This window comes from Lactuca virosa, chromosome 2 (genome assembly GCF_052849685.1).
Source record: "Lactuca virosa cultivar CGN04683 chromosome 2, Lactuca_virosa_CGN04683_v6, whole genome shotgun sequence".
Taxonomy (NCBI): domain Eukaryota; kingdom Viridiplantae; phylum Streptophyta; class Magnoliopsida; order Asterales; family Asteraceae; genus Lactuca; species Lactuca virosa.
Genome location: NC_136427.1, coordinates 201,629,899 through 201,645,184, shown reverse-complemented (window position 1 = coordinate 201,645,184; position 15,286 = coordinate 201,629,899). Strand labels below are relative to the sequence as shown.

At 33.1% G+C, this 15,286-nt stretch overlaps 1 protein-coding gene across 4 annotated transcripts; it reads right to left on the bottom strand.

Moving 5' to 3' along the window:
- Positions 1 to 418: 418 nt before the first annotated feature.
- Positions 419 to 2,246, bottom strand: LOC145160020 (TPX2 (targeting protein for Xklp2) protein family). 4 transcript variants are annotated; one of them, XM_079079081.1, is made up of 6 exons: positions 2,000 to 2,246; positions 1,789 to 1,887; positions 1,468 to 1,614; positions 1,263 to 1,322; positions 998 to 1,099; positions 419 to 921 (listed from the first exon to the last, which is right to left on the bottom strand). In XM_079079081.1, exons 1-6 carry the CDS (start codon positions 2,030 to 2,032, stop codon positions 868 to 870), a joined length of 495 nt encoding a protein of 164 aa, XP_078935207.1. In that variant the 5' UTR covers positions 2,033 to 2,246; the 3' UTR covers positions 419 to 867. The 4 variants fall into 4 exon arrangements, with proteins under 4 accessions (XP_078935207.1, XP_078935206.1, XP_078935204.1 ...); XM_079079080.1 differs by having other exon boundaries at positions 1,005 to 1,099; XM_079079078.1 differs by having other exon boundaries at positions 419 to 1,099.
- Between the last annotated feature and the right edge of the window lie 13,040 nt (positions 2,247 to 15,286).

Sequence of the window (15,286 nt, the reverse complement as noted above, 5' to 3'; positions counted from 1 at the left end):
TTAAGCAATCAATAAAATCGAATTACTTCCCTCATACCATTGGAATTCTAGAAAACATACCTTGATCACAAGCTTTGTATTTATGATATTTCTACTTGCATTTCGAAGCAAACTTAATTGTCAATTGTGCTTGAAGTCATTCACGTTATCTCTATGAAATAAGTGTTAAGGTGTTGTATGAGGTGAATTGTTTCAACCTTGTCTTTAAAAGTTTTCTTCCACAAGTCCTTGAGCTTTAAACCAAAAAAGTGTTTAACAAAGAAATATTATTAACCATTGAAATTTATTTTATTCCACTCCTATTCTACAAAATGTGTATCCTTGTAGTATTATTATAGCCAAGTCCACATGGTCCTATCACTTTTCATAAGTTTGAAAAAAATGTTTGGTAGGCAGTGTATGCTGAAACAAAGGGAGATGAGAAATAAAAAATCCATAACTTTCCATTCATGATCAATCAGTACATGATAACATAAAAGAAACCAAACCAATAACAATCATCGAGGTGACCTAACAGTGATCGTTTGGGATTTAAGCATTCAAAAAAAACAAGTTGCCCAAGTTCGAACCTCATCAGCTTCAACCTTGGATGAATTGCTGTTCGGAAAAAAAATCAGCCCACAAACTAACACTTTATTCTAGTGGCCGCTTCAGATCTTATTCAACAAAATCCATCTTTATCTACTTTCTGTTCACAAATTAAAATACCACTCTTCGATAAAGTCAAAACATCTCATCAATTGCAAGCAGCTCAACAGACATGGGCTGGAGTTGTACTATCCTACACGATCAATGATTGATGGTGGTGATCAACGCGCTTCGTTTTCTCTGAAATTGTAGAATTCTTGCGCACATGAGAAGCTGTTTCTATGCGTTTCTTGAGAAGTTGACTTTTTCGCAGCTTTTGTAGGAGTTGTAGATCTGTAGAATAGAAAGAAATTAAGTACTCGAAGAAAATTGCGAGAAGATCAGTAAAGAGATTTTTTTTAATATTTACTGGTAACCTTCGTGGAAAGAAAGGTCGATCAAATAGAGGCATCAACTGAGCTCGAGGGATCATCTCCTTTCTTAACATTCGAACCTCTTCTTCCTCGATCATCTGATTTCAGGTTTTCAATCAATGTAAATGTTCAAATGAGATCGTATATGTTTTCCTGTTCAATTTATGGTGGTTCTATCTTATATGTTGTTGTGTAACTGTGTATGCTAAACGACAAAATCAAGAAAGGGATTGATGTTAAATTTAACACGACTATACTTGCCTTCTGTATCTTCTCTATTTGCCTCTTTTGTTGCTCCATAAGATAGAGCTTGGTTGCAATCTGTATGCAAACAGTCTTAAACTTTAGTAAATCGATACAGAAGATACCCATTTGCTAACCAAAATGTGGTCATAAATGTCACCAAATGTCATTAATTTGAAACCGAAAAGGACCTTTTCAGTAGGTTTACTTGAGCAAAACTCACCGAGTAGTTAAAGAAAGCACGTTTGACTGCTCTTTCCTTCGTTTGGAGTTTGACTTCCATAGATTTGGTGTTTTCTTTCGCTAGTGTTTGGAACTTGACATACTCAGGCTTCATATTTTCTTTTATTGATGTCTTTGTTGTGATAACCTGAACTAAGATAAATTCTTTTACTTCTAGTCGCAATAAATATTAGCAACCAACAGATACGATCACATTGGAAGTGAAGCTCTTTGTTTTAATGGCTCTTAGTTCTTGTGATCAACATTTACATATAATAAATAAATCCAACTTTATTACAGCTACTCAATCAAAAAGTCATACCGAAGTTTTTGTTTTGATGGGAAGCGAAGAGGGGTCAGATTTCACAGGTCTTGTTGGTGAACGAACAGCATCACTGCTGTAAGAAGTATTCTTCACATACTTAAACCGACAACACGAAGGGAAACATGTTAGAATGTCTTAAACCTGGAAGAGAATTAATAGATGGTGAAGAAAACATAAAGAAAGCGAATTAATGCATGATGATATTGACCTTGTGAGAAGTTTTTATTCTAGGGGTTTCCATAATGAGTGTAAATAACTTAAAAGAAGTTAAAGTTGAAGTGAAGTGAAGTGAAGAGTGTGTATAGTGTGTGTTATATATGGGACTAGGGGTTGGAGATTTGTAGCCATCTGAGTTTCGGTGGATGCTGGAACATCACCAGCTTATTGGGAAAGTTGCATGCTTTCTTGCACCAAACTTTCTGATGAAACCCATCCTTCGTATCATTATCATTAGGACGAGGTGCATTATATAAAATGAAAAGAATCTTATCTATATGGATATTAATATTGCTATATTCGTCTTCCCATAGAGCATCAATTTGTCAGCTAATAGGAGGGGAAAAACATATTCGAGGAAGTTGCTTTTATTCACGGAAAAAAACAAATATACACACGTACACACATATATAAACTAATATCATTAAATATTATTAAAACAAACCATTAATTCTAAATTGAAGAAATAATGGCCATTGATTCCATTTCAATCATATATTTTTCACATTTGGATTATTTGCTACATCATCTTTGTCGACCCTTTTATTTTTGTCCATCAATTTTATAAAATGTATATTACGTTTTAAATTAGGAATTCTATTAATGATAATTAAATCTCACCAAAAATAAAATGGATTAAATTAAGAATTCTATTAATGACAATTAAATCTCACCTAAAAATAAAATGAAAAAATACCCCACCCCACCCCTCATTATCAGTACCCCTACGTTCTTTTTCTCTTTCTTTACATAATCTATCGAACCTAATTTTTGTATCGGAGAAGAAAAAATGGGGAAAAGAAGAAATAAAATACCTGTAGGCTTCGATCTGTGTGGATCAGTATTATGTTCGGTCATCATAGAAGAAGGAGGAATGGTATATATATAAATTTTCTTTGGATTCTATTTTAATTTGATCGTAGTTTAGATCGATTTTGGCTACGTTTTAGATTATTCTTCTTTTATTCTGTTTTAACTATGAAGTTTCAGTCTATAAAACCTTTCGATTTATGTTTAAATCGATAATGGTTACGTTTTTTGAATCTGCTTCGATTTTTGTTCTTATATATGATATGTATTGTTGATCTTGATGTTTTAAGTTATTGGTATCTGAAGAAATCAAGGTCATTGATTGCATTTCAATCATATATATTCCACATTTGGATTATTTGCTGACATCATTATTGTCAACCCTTTTATTTTTTTTACCAAATTTATAAAACGTATATTAAGTTTTAAATTAGGAATTCTATTAATGACAATTAAATCTCACCAAAAATAAAATAAATTAAATTAAGAATTTTATTAATGACAATTAAATCTCACCCAAAAATAAAATGAAAAAAATACCCCGCTCCACCCCTTATTACCAGTACCCTTACACTCTCTCATTGGAGAATAAAATGGGGGAAGTAGAAATAGAATACATGTGGGCTTCGATTTGTGTGGATCAGTCTTGTGTTTGATTATCATAGAAAAAGGAGGAATGATATAGATATAAATTTTCTTTGGATTCTACTTTAATTTGATCGTAGTTTAGATCGATTTTGGCTACGTTGTAGATTATGCTTCTTTTATTATGTTTCAACTATGAAGTTCCTATCTATAAAACGTTTCAATTTAAGTGTAAATCGATAATGGTTATGTTTTCTGAATCTGGTTCGATTTTTGTTCTTATGATCTGTATTGTTGATTTTGTTTTTTTAAGTTATAGGTATGTGGAGAGCAAAAGGATGGACACATTAGCACCAGTACCTCTCATCCATTGTTTTGATTTGGAAGATATGTCTACTAGGTAGTGAATTTGTATATGCCAATTTTATTTTTTATTTTTACATTTTTGTATATGCATTTAGTCAATGATTTTTTTGTGGCTTACCAAGTCGTGAATGAGAAGATATACTTAAGTCAATGTCTATAATGCTTTACCCATTCCATCCATTCATGGATTTGGAGATGAAGTTCAAACCCTTATACCAGTAAGTGATCCACATATCCTACAACTCAGCAAAGCCCAGTGGTGATATGTGTTTTGATTTATTGTAAAAAACATTTTTCTATAAAAACACAAATTGGGCTCTTAGAAAGAAGTTATTCATCAGTCCCTTTTAATATTATAAAAAAACATATTTTAGACTCAATAGCAAAGAAAAGACAAAGTTTTAGTATACCATGTAAATAGATTATATCGATAAACCTTATTGAAAAATGTTTGGGATTGATTACTTTTTGTTCATTAGCATTTTTTTTGCAAAAATCTTCTAATTATCTGTTACATATTATTCTGTTTCTTCAAGGAATCATAAATAGAACTCAGATTGCTATTTTTTTGTTTTTGTAATACATTTTAGTTGTGAACTTGATGCTATGCAAGTACTTGCATTGTCTGGGCATGCCGAGAAGTATAGTAAGAACCTTGCACAACCATATTATTTCGTGTAACTGGTTTGGATCTTTTGATTGAGTTTACTTTCTCAAGGATAAATGGCTACACCCTACACTCTTGAAAATAGGGTTGGGAACATTGTGAGTATCAATGTTTTCTGAACAATAAGAGAAGATAGTAGTATAAAAGTTGTAATATAAACCATTGGTAATTACATAATAATAACTAAACAAAGATATGTGAAGGATTATCTTTACAATTTAAATTGCAATATATAACATAAAAATCATATGAAAATTTTATTATATTCCGTTCCATGCCTCACAAACATGTTTCTAAAATGGAATTACTCATTCTATTATCTTTCTTTTACGATTACCTATCCACTCTATTTATTTGTTGTTCCATTTTTTGCAACCTCACATATCTCAAAAAAGTAATTTGCAAATCCATCATAAAAAAGAAAATGTTTTATAAACTTCTATAAGAGAAGAAGAATGATAAGACTAAATAAGTGTATATTGTTAATCTAATTATGATGTTCTTTCATCTCTCTTTGTATATTTCTAGCTTGTGTAGTATTGTCTATAAAATATTGTTGTTATATCTGAAAGTTCATTTTCCCCTTTTCATATTTTTGTGTATATATATTTTAATCTTTTAGGTTTTTAGAGCATTTGAGGGACCGTTTCTGCTTAGGAGTGGGGTGAAGTCAAGGTCCCTAAAACTGGAGGGTAGTTGTATTTAGAGCCACTTGAATATTGAAGATTTTTGTTGGCATTAATTTCAATAATCATATGTACCCTAGAAGAGATATGAGAACAATAGTTTATTTTTTTATAATGTTTCTTGTATTTATTTTTTAAATGTTGCACATGTGATGGCTATAAGGTGTGGTCACCCCTGTCTAGGATCAAGGTTAATTTGGTAACTTTTTAAATATTACACTTTATTAAAGAGTACAAATGAATATTTTTGACTTTTGGTTCGTTATGAAAGAGGCAATGGTATAATGATCATTTTAATATAAGTTGTTTATTACCTTCTATGTCTACAACATAATTACCAATTTTGATTATGCTTATTAAATATGTCATAATATTTTATTTAATCTAAATTTATGATTTTCAGGTGTCTGGAATTGTAAGAGTTAGAGACTGTTTTTAATTCGTTAATACCATCGATTATTTCAGTATATTTTGGGTTGTAAGTGCTTTAGATGTCGAAGCTTTTGATTATATTTGATAAATAGTAGTTAAATGGGGTTGTTTTTTTTAGATTATTGATTGTTATATTGAAACAATATTTTTTTTAATTAATAACATTATCTCTACCATTCAGTATGGGAACCATCATTCATGAACTGAATAATGCTTAATTTTTTCTTTCTGTATTCTGTGTGGTAGATTTTTTGGTTAAAGCCTTTGGCACCAAGGCGATGGTATATCTTTTACTCTAAAGAATCCTACAAAAAATGTAGTGACATCTTCAAAGGTATTTTACCTAACTTTTTTAAAGCCTTTGGCACCAACAAGTTCTTTCAAGAGGTTTGTTTTGACATTTCCTCTTCATTTCAATTGAATGACTAAGCTCAATGTACAATATCTATATGTTTATATATTTTATATAAAGTTGGAGGTTTTGAATGGTTTTGCCGGTGCAATTGGAAGCTGTTATACCCAAACGCATACAAGCGGTGAGTACCTCGCTTCATGTTTTTTTTTTTTTTTAAATAAAAGAATTGATATGCTCTGGATAAAAATATACCCCTTGTTTGAGTCCAAAATGAAAATCGTTTTTTTTGGTACATTAAAGCTTAGTTGTAGGACAATGTTCTAGAAACAAATTTCATTAATAACATTGAAGTTTGCAAAAATGGTCATTAATAACACCGCACTTTGTAAAAATTACTTTTTTCAGTTTCTTTTTAGATAATCTGGAAAAGTTTCAATTTTTTTGTATTGTAGAGCTCATCAATAGGACATTCTTCTAGGAAAAAAAATTCGTTAATGGAAAGTACATTGTCATTTTCTTTCACATATGTACCATTTATGTAATTTTATTCAAATATGGAACATTTATTTAATATTATAGGTTTCTTATCTTATTCATTTATTTTCATTTACAACAATGTACTTTAAATGTTCATTAGTACGCCATTGATATGATAATTTTTTGAAAAAAAATGTTTTTAGTATTGAACTTTGTAAAAAAAGTTCATAGATAGCATCGTACTTTTTAAATTAATTACCTTTTGGATTATTTTTAGATGATATGTAATGATTTTATTTTATTTTATTTTTTTGTTTTTGAAGCTCATTTATAGGACTGTTTTCTGGAAACAAATTTCATTAATAGCATTGAACTTTGCAAAAAAGTTCATTAAGCTCATCATACTTTCAAAACAATTACTTTGCGGATTCATTTTAGATGACATTGAAAAATTTCATTTTTTTTACATTAGAGGAATTCATTTTAAGACGATTTTTTTAAATACATTTCGTTAATGACGAGTACTAACTTTATAGTATTGCTATCTATTATATACTATCATATCATCTAAAGAATTATAAAAATGTTAATTTTTTATTTTTTTTCAACATTTTGACTATTTTTTTTTATACTTTCTACCCGACAACTTATCTGATGATGTTAAAGCCTTTCAAGTGTTGGAAGTGGTTATCGTTTGAATGTCTTTGATGTAAATTTTAAGTAATTATTGTTTATAGGCAGTATTTACTTAGAATTTTCTTTTAGGCTTCAGAGGCATATTAACACATATAATAAGTATTCTTATATGAAAAAGAAACTTAGCAAAATTAAAACAAAAAAATTGGTTTTGATGTTGTCTATACCGTGTAAATCACAATTACAAGAATCAATATTAGCACATATATATGATTAAGAGTAAATTACATGAATGGTCCCTATGGTTTAGTGTAATTTGCGCGTTTGGTCCCTAACTTATTTTTTTAACTCGGAAGGTCCCTACTGTTTGTTTTTATTACACGCCTGGTCCCTGTCTTACCTAAAAAGACTATTTTGCCCTTGATTTTTTTAATTTATTTAAATAAACACACACCTAACCCCACCCCTCTCACCTTACGTTACCTACCCTACCATTTTTTCCTATTTAAATAATAGTATTTTTAGGTAAGATAGGACCAAACACGTAAAAAAACAAACAGTAGGGACCAGACGCGTAACAAAAACAAATAGTAGGGACCTTCCGAGTTAAAAAAATAAGTTAGGGACAAGCACGCAATTTACCCCAAACCATAGGGACCACTTGTGTAATTTACTCTATGATTAATGATTATATTTTTTAAACAACATTCGTATATTGAAAACATTTTGCATGATTAGTTTAAATTAACAATTGTACTCTTATGTTATATCAAATATTCACAGATATTCCCAATGTTTAATGTATCATTATAAACTTACAAATAAAAATCTATTTTTGTAAATTAATAACTTGTTTGAAAACATTGATTAGTTATATATTTATATGTATTTTTTATATGTTCCCCACGTTTTACACGGGTCATAATCTAGTTAACAATAATAACAAGTAACAATAATAACAATAAAATAATAATAATAATTGTTTCAAATTAATAAAATACGAATTTTATTGATTCCTTATGATTATCTTTGTCAAAATAAAAGATTTTTGTCATCTAATTAGATAATTGTTACCTTATTTGATAAATGTTAAATTATTTGAATTATTTGGTCAATTATCTTGCATGAAATTGGATTATGTCAAAACTAGATAATCACCAATTAATTGTTTAATTGCCTTATTTGTATTTTGATCTAGATAGTTTTGAAAGGCTTCAAAACTTGCCCTCAAGTTTTGGAATTTGAATTTTAATTAAAAGTTAATTTTGAAATATTTAAATTCTAAACCTTATTCCTTGAAATGTTTCAAAACTTGCCCTCAAGTTTTGGAATTTAAATTTTGATTAAAAGTTTAATTTTGAAATTTTAAATTCTAAAACCTAGTTTTGAAAAAGGTTCAATTTACACCCTTGTAGTTTATTGATTTAATTAAAAAGTCAGTTAAAGGACAGAATTAATAAGCTATATATATTAAAAGGTTTAAGATTAATTAGATTAAAGATCTAATTTATTAATTGTTTAAACCACCTAGTATTTTAATAGTGTAAAATACACTCTTATACTATATATAACATTAAAAGTCTAATATTATATATGTATAACTTAAACTGCTAGTCTTACCATTAGTAGACCTCATTCACGAAGCCGATCTATAAGGGGGTATAAGGTTATGGCCTATAAAATGGTCATTTAATGGGTGTCCACTCTCACCCACCGCTTCCTTGATTGGTGGAGGGTCGTTAGCCGAACGGGTAGGATAGGGCAAACCCGCTCCTCACTAAAAGTATAATGAATAATAAAGTAACTAAATGTTTCACAAAATTCCCAATTTTAGTTACTTTAGGAAAAAGTGAATTGATGCAATTCCATGAAATTACACTTTGTACCCTTGCTGCGACGTTAATGGAGCGTGTATGGTTAACCGACACACTAATTGGGTTCTAAGCAAAGGTGGCAAAGAGTGACTCGTGTATGGTTAACCGACACATCAAATAGGTGACTGTAACATTAGGGGCACCATGTATATTTGCATGGTTATTCACACCCTGTTTTGTGATCCTCGACATCCCAGTCACAAATCGAGGGGCATATCGAGATTTAAACATGCCATTGAAAAGTTCAATGAATCTCAAAAGATCTAGGAGTTTCCAATACATTTAAAACTTAACCTTCTTTTTCGTTTTTCATGGTGGAAATTGGTAAATCGTCATTTACCTACCTTCAAATGTTCTGCAAGTTGGATTACGGCATCCCTCTTCCGATTTGTTGGATATTGTGTTGGATCCTAGCCTTAGTATCTATTTTGGGTGTTTTATTAAGGATTCAATTAACTAACTTGAATTTTCTCCCATTTTGTAGATGTCTGATTCTAACCGTGGTCTTCCCAAACCCATGGAAAAGGTTTTCCTACTCAAAGTGAAAGTTTGTTCCACAATGAAGGTGAAAGATCAATCCCTGCCTTGTGGACTAGCTTGATTTCACTTCCTCCACCTCCTCCCGTTGTTCTCGCAAACCCACAAGATTGAAGAATTGAAAGGTTCAAAATCACTAAAGCCCTATTGGCGATGTAACATGAAGATGGAAAACCCGTGTGTGCTCACATCCTAGGGATGAAATTACACATCGACAGGTTGACAATGTTGGGTGCGAATTTCCCAAAGAAGTTGGCTGTAGACTGGGTTCTTCAGTCACTCCCTGAATCATATAATAAGTTCAAAAGAGAGTATTATATGATGGATCTTGACGCAACCCTCATTGACCCGACTTACATGCTCATTGCTGCTGAATCAGAAATGATTTGGTAGAGCAATGAGGCATATTTGTCTGGTAAATCAACCAATCATGCTTCCGTGGACACTCCAGAGGAACCCACCTGTTTCTGCTGCCAAGAGGGGGCGTTGGCTACGAAGCTGTCCAGAGGACCTGAGGAATCGAAGAGATGGGAGAGTCAAGGAGTATGGCTCTGCTTCAGGTAAAATCCACTATCTAACTCTGTTAAGTTCCTATTCATTGATTCTTGATACATGATGTGATAAGATTACATTTGGATGTTTTTGCAGGATCGGAGAAAATAGAGGAAGCTTGATGGAAGAAGCAAGATGAGTCTGATCACGAAGAAATGGATTACGATCGCATGGATTCGAAGATCAGATTTTGAGCTTAGAAAGTTATGATAGATTTGTTAGGAATATTTAGTTACATAGTTTTTCAATTTGATTTTGCATTGTAAGGACATGTTTTCCGCTGCTTTTATGAATAAATATTGGTTTGACTTATTTATTTATATCCTTGCAATGAAATCATTGTAAAAAAATTGATGTTTGTGTATTTCTACAATGAATGGATGTGATTCTTAGTTATATTATTTATGGGAGTATTGAAATTTCAATTGGACAGAAGCTTGGAATCATATGATTTGAATCATATGATGTATGGAAATCTTGGTACTTAGATAATTCTTTATTCACATAAGAATGTGAAACAAATTAAGAACTAGGAGATCGAGTTCACAATCTTGTGCACTAGTCAAGTCCACCATAAATGACAATAAAATTATTCGTCATGATTTACTAGAAATCTAGTAGATGTGATCATGCTTACAAGATTAAGCGTGATTCTAAATCATTGAATAGTTTAATGAATGACAGAACGAATGAGAAGAATCAATGAAGGCGGAAAGATAAAAAGTTTCTCAAATCTAAGAAGAAGGGAGAGTACTTTTGTATCATGTTTATGATCGTCTTAGTAAGAACCATATATCAATTGATCCTCTATGATACATTAGTGCTTTGTAAGACTAATAAGAGGAATTGGAAATTATAAAAATGGTTTAAATCAAAAGACCGATCATACTTCGTTCCCAAGAATCAAGACTGTGACATTGAGTGACACGTCTTTCATAGGTTAATAACACTTATCGAATAAGGAATAGAGAAAGTCTTCTTATTTCTACACATTTGAAATCGGTAAGTTGTGATGTCTTGAAGAAGACAAAGATCAACAAGAACCGAACAAGTGAAGTGTTAGTCTTGATAAGATTTCGCACTAACTCTTGAATATTTATTTGTCAAGAAATGTTTCTTGACAAGAGAATCATATACGTCAAGAAGTCAGTGGGAGTCTAAATGATCTTGAAAAGGTTCAAGAACTAATCAAGAGTAAACCTATTATTAAACACTAGCATACGACTTGAGGATTGTAGCCTATCGTGTTGACGTATTCTTGTTTCTGTGCCAATCCAGTTAAGTTGATTATGCATATGAGTTCTACGAGTTCTCAATAGACTGCATAAGACAAGCACCTTGTTCAATGAAAGTACATTCACTGGCATAGGTGAGCTGCTAAATAACTTGGAAGCAATGGTGGGACCCTTGATGGCAAGAAATCAAGAATGAACAAGTTCGATCCATAAGAGTTTGGATTTGTCATAATTATTGTCTTATGATTATGGTTATGACAAAATTCACATGGATAGGAACACATACACCACAAAATCTAAGTGTCATAAGTTTTCTCTCCTTCATGAAAATGATTGTGAGGAAACGCTTTCACTAAGAGAGATTTTAAGAAGATAACAATTGTGTAGATTGGATTCTCAAATTCGATTATGATTACGGCATCCCTCTTCATAGTTCGAATTGTGAGATTTGGCGATTAGTCTGAACATTTTGGGACTTAGTAATATAAGTTCTGAATTAGTTTAGACACACATGTGAGTTATCTAAGGAAAGGTGTATGAGTTTGAGATGCTCAGATAAAGGCTTATCAAAGCATATCGTATTAGGAAAATGAACTTTGGAAGTCAATAAGTATTGTTTTCTGATACGTGTCAAAGCTAGTGGGAGCATACATGTTATGCTGGAATGGATATAATCATCATGTTAGTGGGAGCATGATTATTATTTTAAGTGTTGCAAGTTGGCAATATTAATTATAGAAAAACAAAATGTTTCACTTTGCAAAGTTGCAGGGGTTGAAAAAAATTGTTTTTGCTATAATTAAGGGAGAGAATGTTATACTTCGTTTCCAATCTAAAAGCTTAGGCCGAGAAATTTTAATTGAATTTAGTCAAGGATGATAAAGTATTATGGCAAATGGCTGATAAAGTATCATGCTTTCATTATGAATCGTGTCCCATACGCTTCTGGTATAGGATCGATTGCATATGCTGTAATATTTGACCGTTCTAAAATTTTCCAAATGCCTAGGGCATTTAGAGGGAAAAAGGGAATAGAACCGGATTTGACTAAAATAATTAAACAACTGTCAAGGACAATCTAAGGTTCGCTAAGGATTGGTCACTTGTGGGAAGTTGAAAGTATAGTAACGAATGGACCATAATGGCATTATTATGATTAGATATGATTCTATTAATAATGAGTTGTCGTATGGAAAATATGGAAATGTTTCCATATTGGGAGTTGGATATCGAGATTCTATGTCTAGATTATAAACTTTTATACAAGAAGAATATTCAAAGGAATATACTTTGAATGTGAGACTTCACATCTATAGAATTGTCTTGCAACAATCTCCAATAGAGCACTTTGTAATTTCATTGGCAAAGTCTTGGTGACTTTGGCGCTGTGATATTACGAAAGGACCGTTGCATAAAATGTTAGAATCTAACATATTCTAGTAGTGGCAAGAATTTGGTATTCTTACGCTAATGATAAGGATTAGGAGTTGTGAAATGAGTATCATTGGAAATGTGTAAAATTGATCTATTTCACAAATTAAGGAACATAGGTAAACATAGTGTGCATGCTTGGTGCATGAGACAACTGTTGTTATAATTCAAGTAAGAAGTTGATTACCCGAAACAAAAAATAATGAGTAATCAATATGGTGATTAAATAAAAATGTTTTATTTATACTCAAAGGTTTGAGGCCATATAGTATTAGTATTATTCTTGTGTTTCACTTTGCATATTTTGACTTCCCGAATAATAAGATTATTCAAACCCTCCACAGTCGCTCATACTTTGGAAGTAGGTATGAAAGAAGACTGTCATGAATCCGTTTGTAGATTGTCTAAAGTGTTTAGATGTAACATCCAGATTCCCAGGTATCTTATTTTAAGTTTTTATCTTGAGTTTTAGGGAGGGACTCGACGAGTAGGCGCTCAGACTCGCCGAGTAGGATCACGCATTTCTTGTCTGATTTAATGAAGGACTCGACGAGTCGGTGCGTGGACTCGGCGAGTCCGCACTGTTAAGTGAAACCCTAAATCCTCGGGCCTGAGCCCTATTTAAAGGCCTTTATGGCCTTCATTTGCGGCCACTTCATCCCAGAGAAACCCTAGAGAGAGCAGTAGGAGAGTTGAGAGCAAGAAGAGGCTAATACATCACTTTTGGTGTGGTTTTGCTAGAAGGAAGAAGGAAACACCCATCTAGAGCGTGAAGGGAGCTTGAATCTGGGCTAATCATCTTGAGAGTTCATCTCTGGAGGTATAATCCTTTATATTTCATGTTGATATGATAGATTTCATGATTTTAGGGTTTTTACCTCCATTTTATGTAAGATCTAGTGAGTATGAGGTCCCCTTTTGGGTTAATAGCATCAGATCTGGACCATGAGAGGTCCATAGAGTCACTATCCCTCAGCTTTATGCAAGCAAATGAGAGATTGGGGACTAGGTTGCCATTTTTAGAGTTATTTCTCCATTTATGGCTTGATGTGGGTTGCATGCACGTAAAGGTTGCACCTTTACGTGACATTTGAACATTTGAAGGGTAGATCTGATAGTTAGGGAAGCAGATCTGACCTTAGAAGGTTATTTGAGTATGAACATGGAAGCAACTTGCCGAGTCCATAAGTGGACTCGACGAGTCGAGTCGGGGTTGCCCCGCGATTCGTGACAGGTGTAACCCGTCGAGTGGAAGGATGACTCGACGAGCCAAGAGAGACTGAAAGGATTCAGAGGACCCGCATGGACTCGCCGAGTCGCCTTTATGCACTCGACGAGTCAGGTCAAAGTTTGACCGTTGACTTTCGTTGACCTTAGGGTTCTGGTTAAGACTGATTCAAGAGAGTTCAGGGGAGGGTAGAATGGTCTTCTACCCAATCTTTAGGAATGAGACTTTGAGAGAATATTGATCAGGGATGTTATTTGAATAATAGGAGGAGGCTAAGTCAGGACGTTGAGCACGAGAGTTTATCCGACTTCATTGAGGTGAGTCTTCTCACTATAATGTACCTGGAAGGGTACCTATGTGTGACAGGAAGGTCTTGTATGCTATGATGTATGTGCTATATGCGGTTATGTGATATGTGTGTGCTATGTATGTTATGTATGGTAAGGACCGGAAGGTCAGGTTGATATGGACCGGAAGGTCGGGAGGTTAAGGACCGGAAGGTCGACACGGGTAGGACCGGAAGGACTACCAGGATTCGGGACGGAAGTCCCCTGAGACACATGGATCGGAAGATCCTACAGAGTTATGGCTTGGAAAGGCGTATGTGTGGTATGTGGTATTTTGGGGAACTCACTAAGCATTTATGCTTACAGTTGTTGTGTTATGTGTTTCAGGTACCAGCGAGGATCGCGGGAAGGCGCCGGCATGATCCGTACATACTTATAGAGTTTATGTTATTGAGATTCTGGGACATGTTTTGTTATGACACAGTGGATACATTATGTTTTTGTGAATATTGTGTGATTGAAAGTATGATTTAAAAATGAAAAATTGTTTTGAAAATTACGTCGTTACAAGTTGGTATCAGAGCCTTGGTTTGAGGGATTCGGGTGCATCTTCGGATGAATCTGAACTCAAACTAAGGAATTGAGAAAGTTTTTTCATAAAATAAACAATTTTTCTAAGAGGGTAAAAGATTTTGAGAAAGGCAGAAGGAAGCAGTGTGTACGATCAGCCAACGCCTGAACAGTGATTTCCCAAAATACCCTTACGTTATGTGTTATGAGATATGTTATGATATGATATGCATGCTAGAGTTGGCTAGGTATTCATATTAGGACTTGAGTGGCCTGATTTTGTGATGCCTTAGCCTAGGAAGGATTTTGCTGCTATGTGATGCTTGAGAGCGAGTAGGTAACAGTGAGGAGCTGATGAGAGGTCTACCGAAGGGTAGCCTATGCCAGTGAGATATAGAGTACTTGTGATCTGGGATCGTAGGAGGAGGACTTGGGGTGAACATTGATGCGGTGTGGACGGTAGTATAGGGCCCGAACTACTGAAGACACCGGATCAGTGCACAGTCCAAGTAAGAATCCTTAGGGTACTAAGGAACAAGTAGGGTTGAGTT

What these genes read in the sequence shown, in the direction of transcription:
- LOC145160020 (XM_079079078.1), bottom strand. Translation starts at nt 2,032, where the DNA reads ATGGAAACCCCTAGAATAAAAACTTCTCACAAG. An exon ending in CCATCAAAACAAAAACTTCG is followed by an intron (nt 1,615 to 1,788) that starts GTATGACTTTTT and finishes ATCTTAGTTCAG; the next exon opens with GTTATCACAACAAAGACATC. An exon ending in GTGCTTTCTTTAACTACTCG is followed by an intron (nt 1,323 to 1,467) that starts GTGAGTTTTGCT and finishes GTTTGCATACAG; the next exon opens with ATTGCAACCAAGCTCTATCT.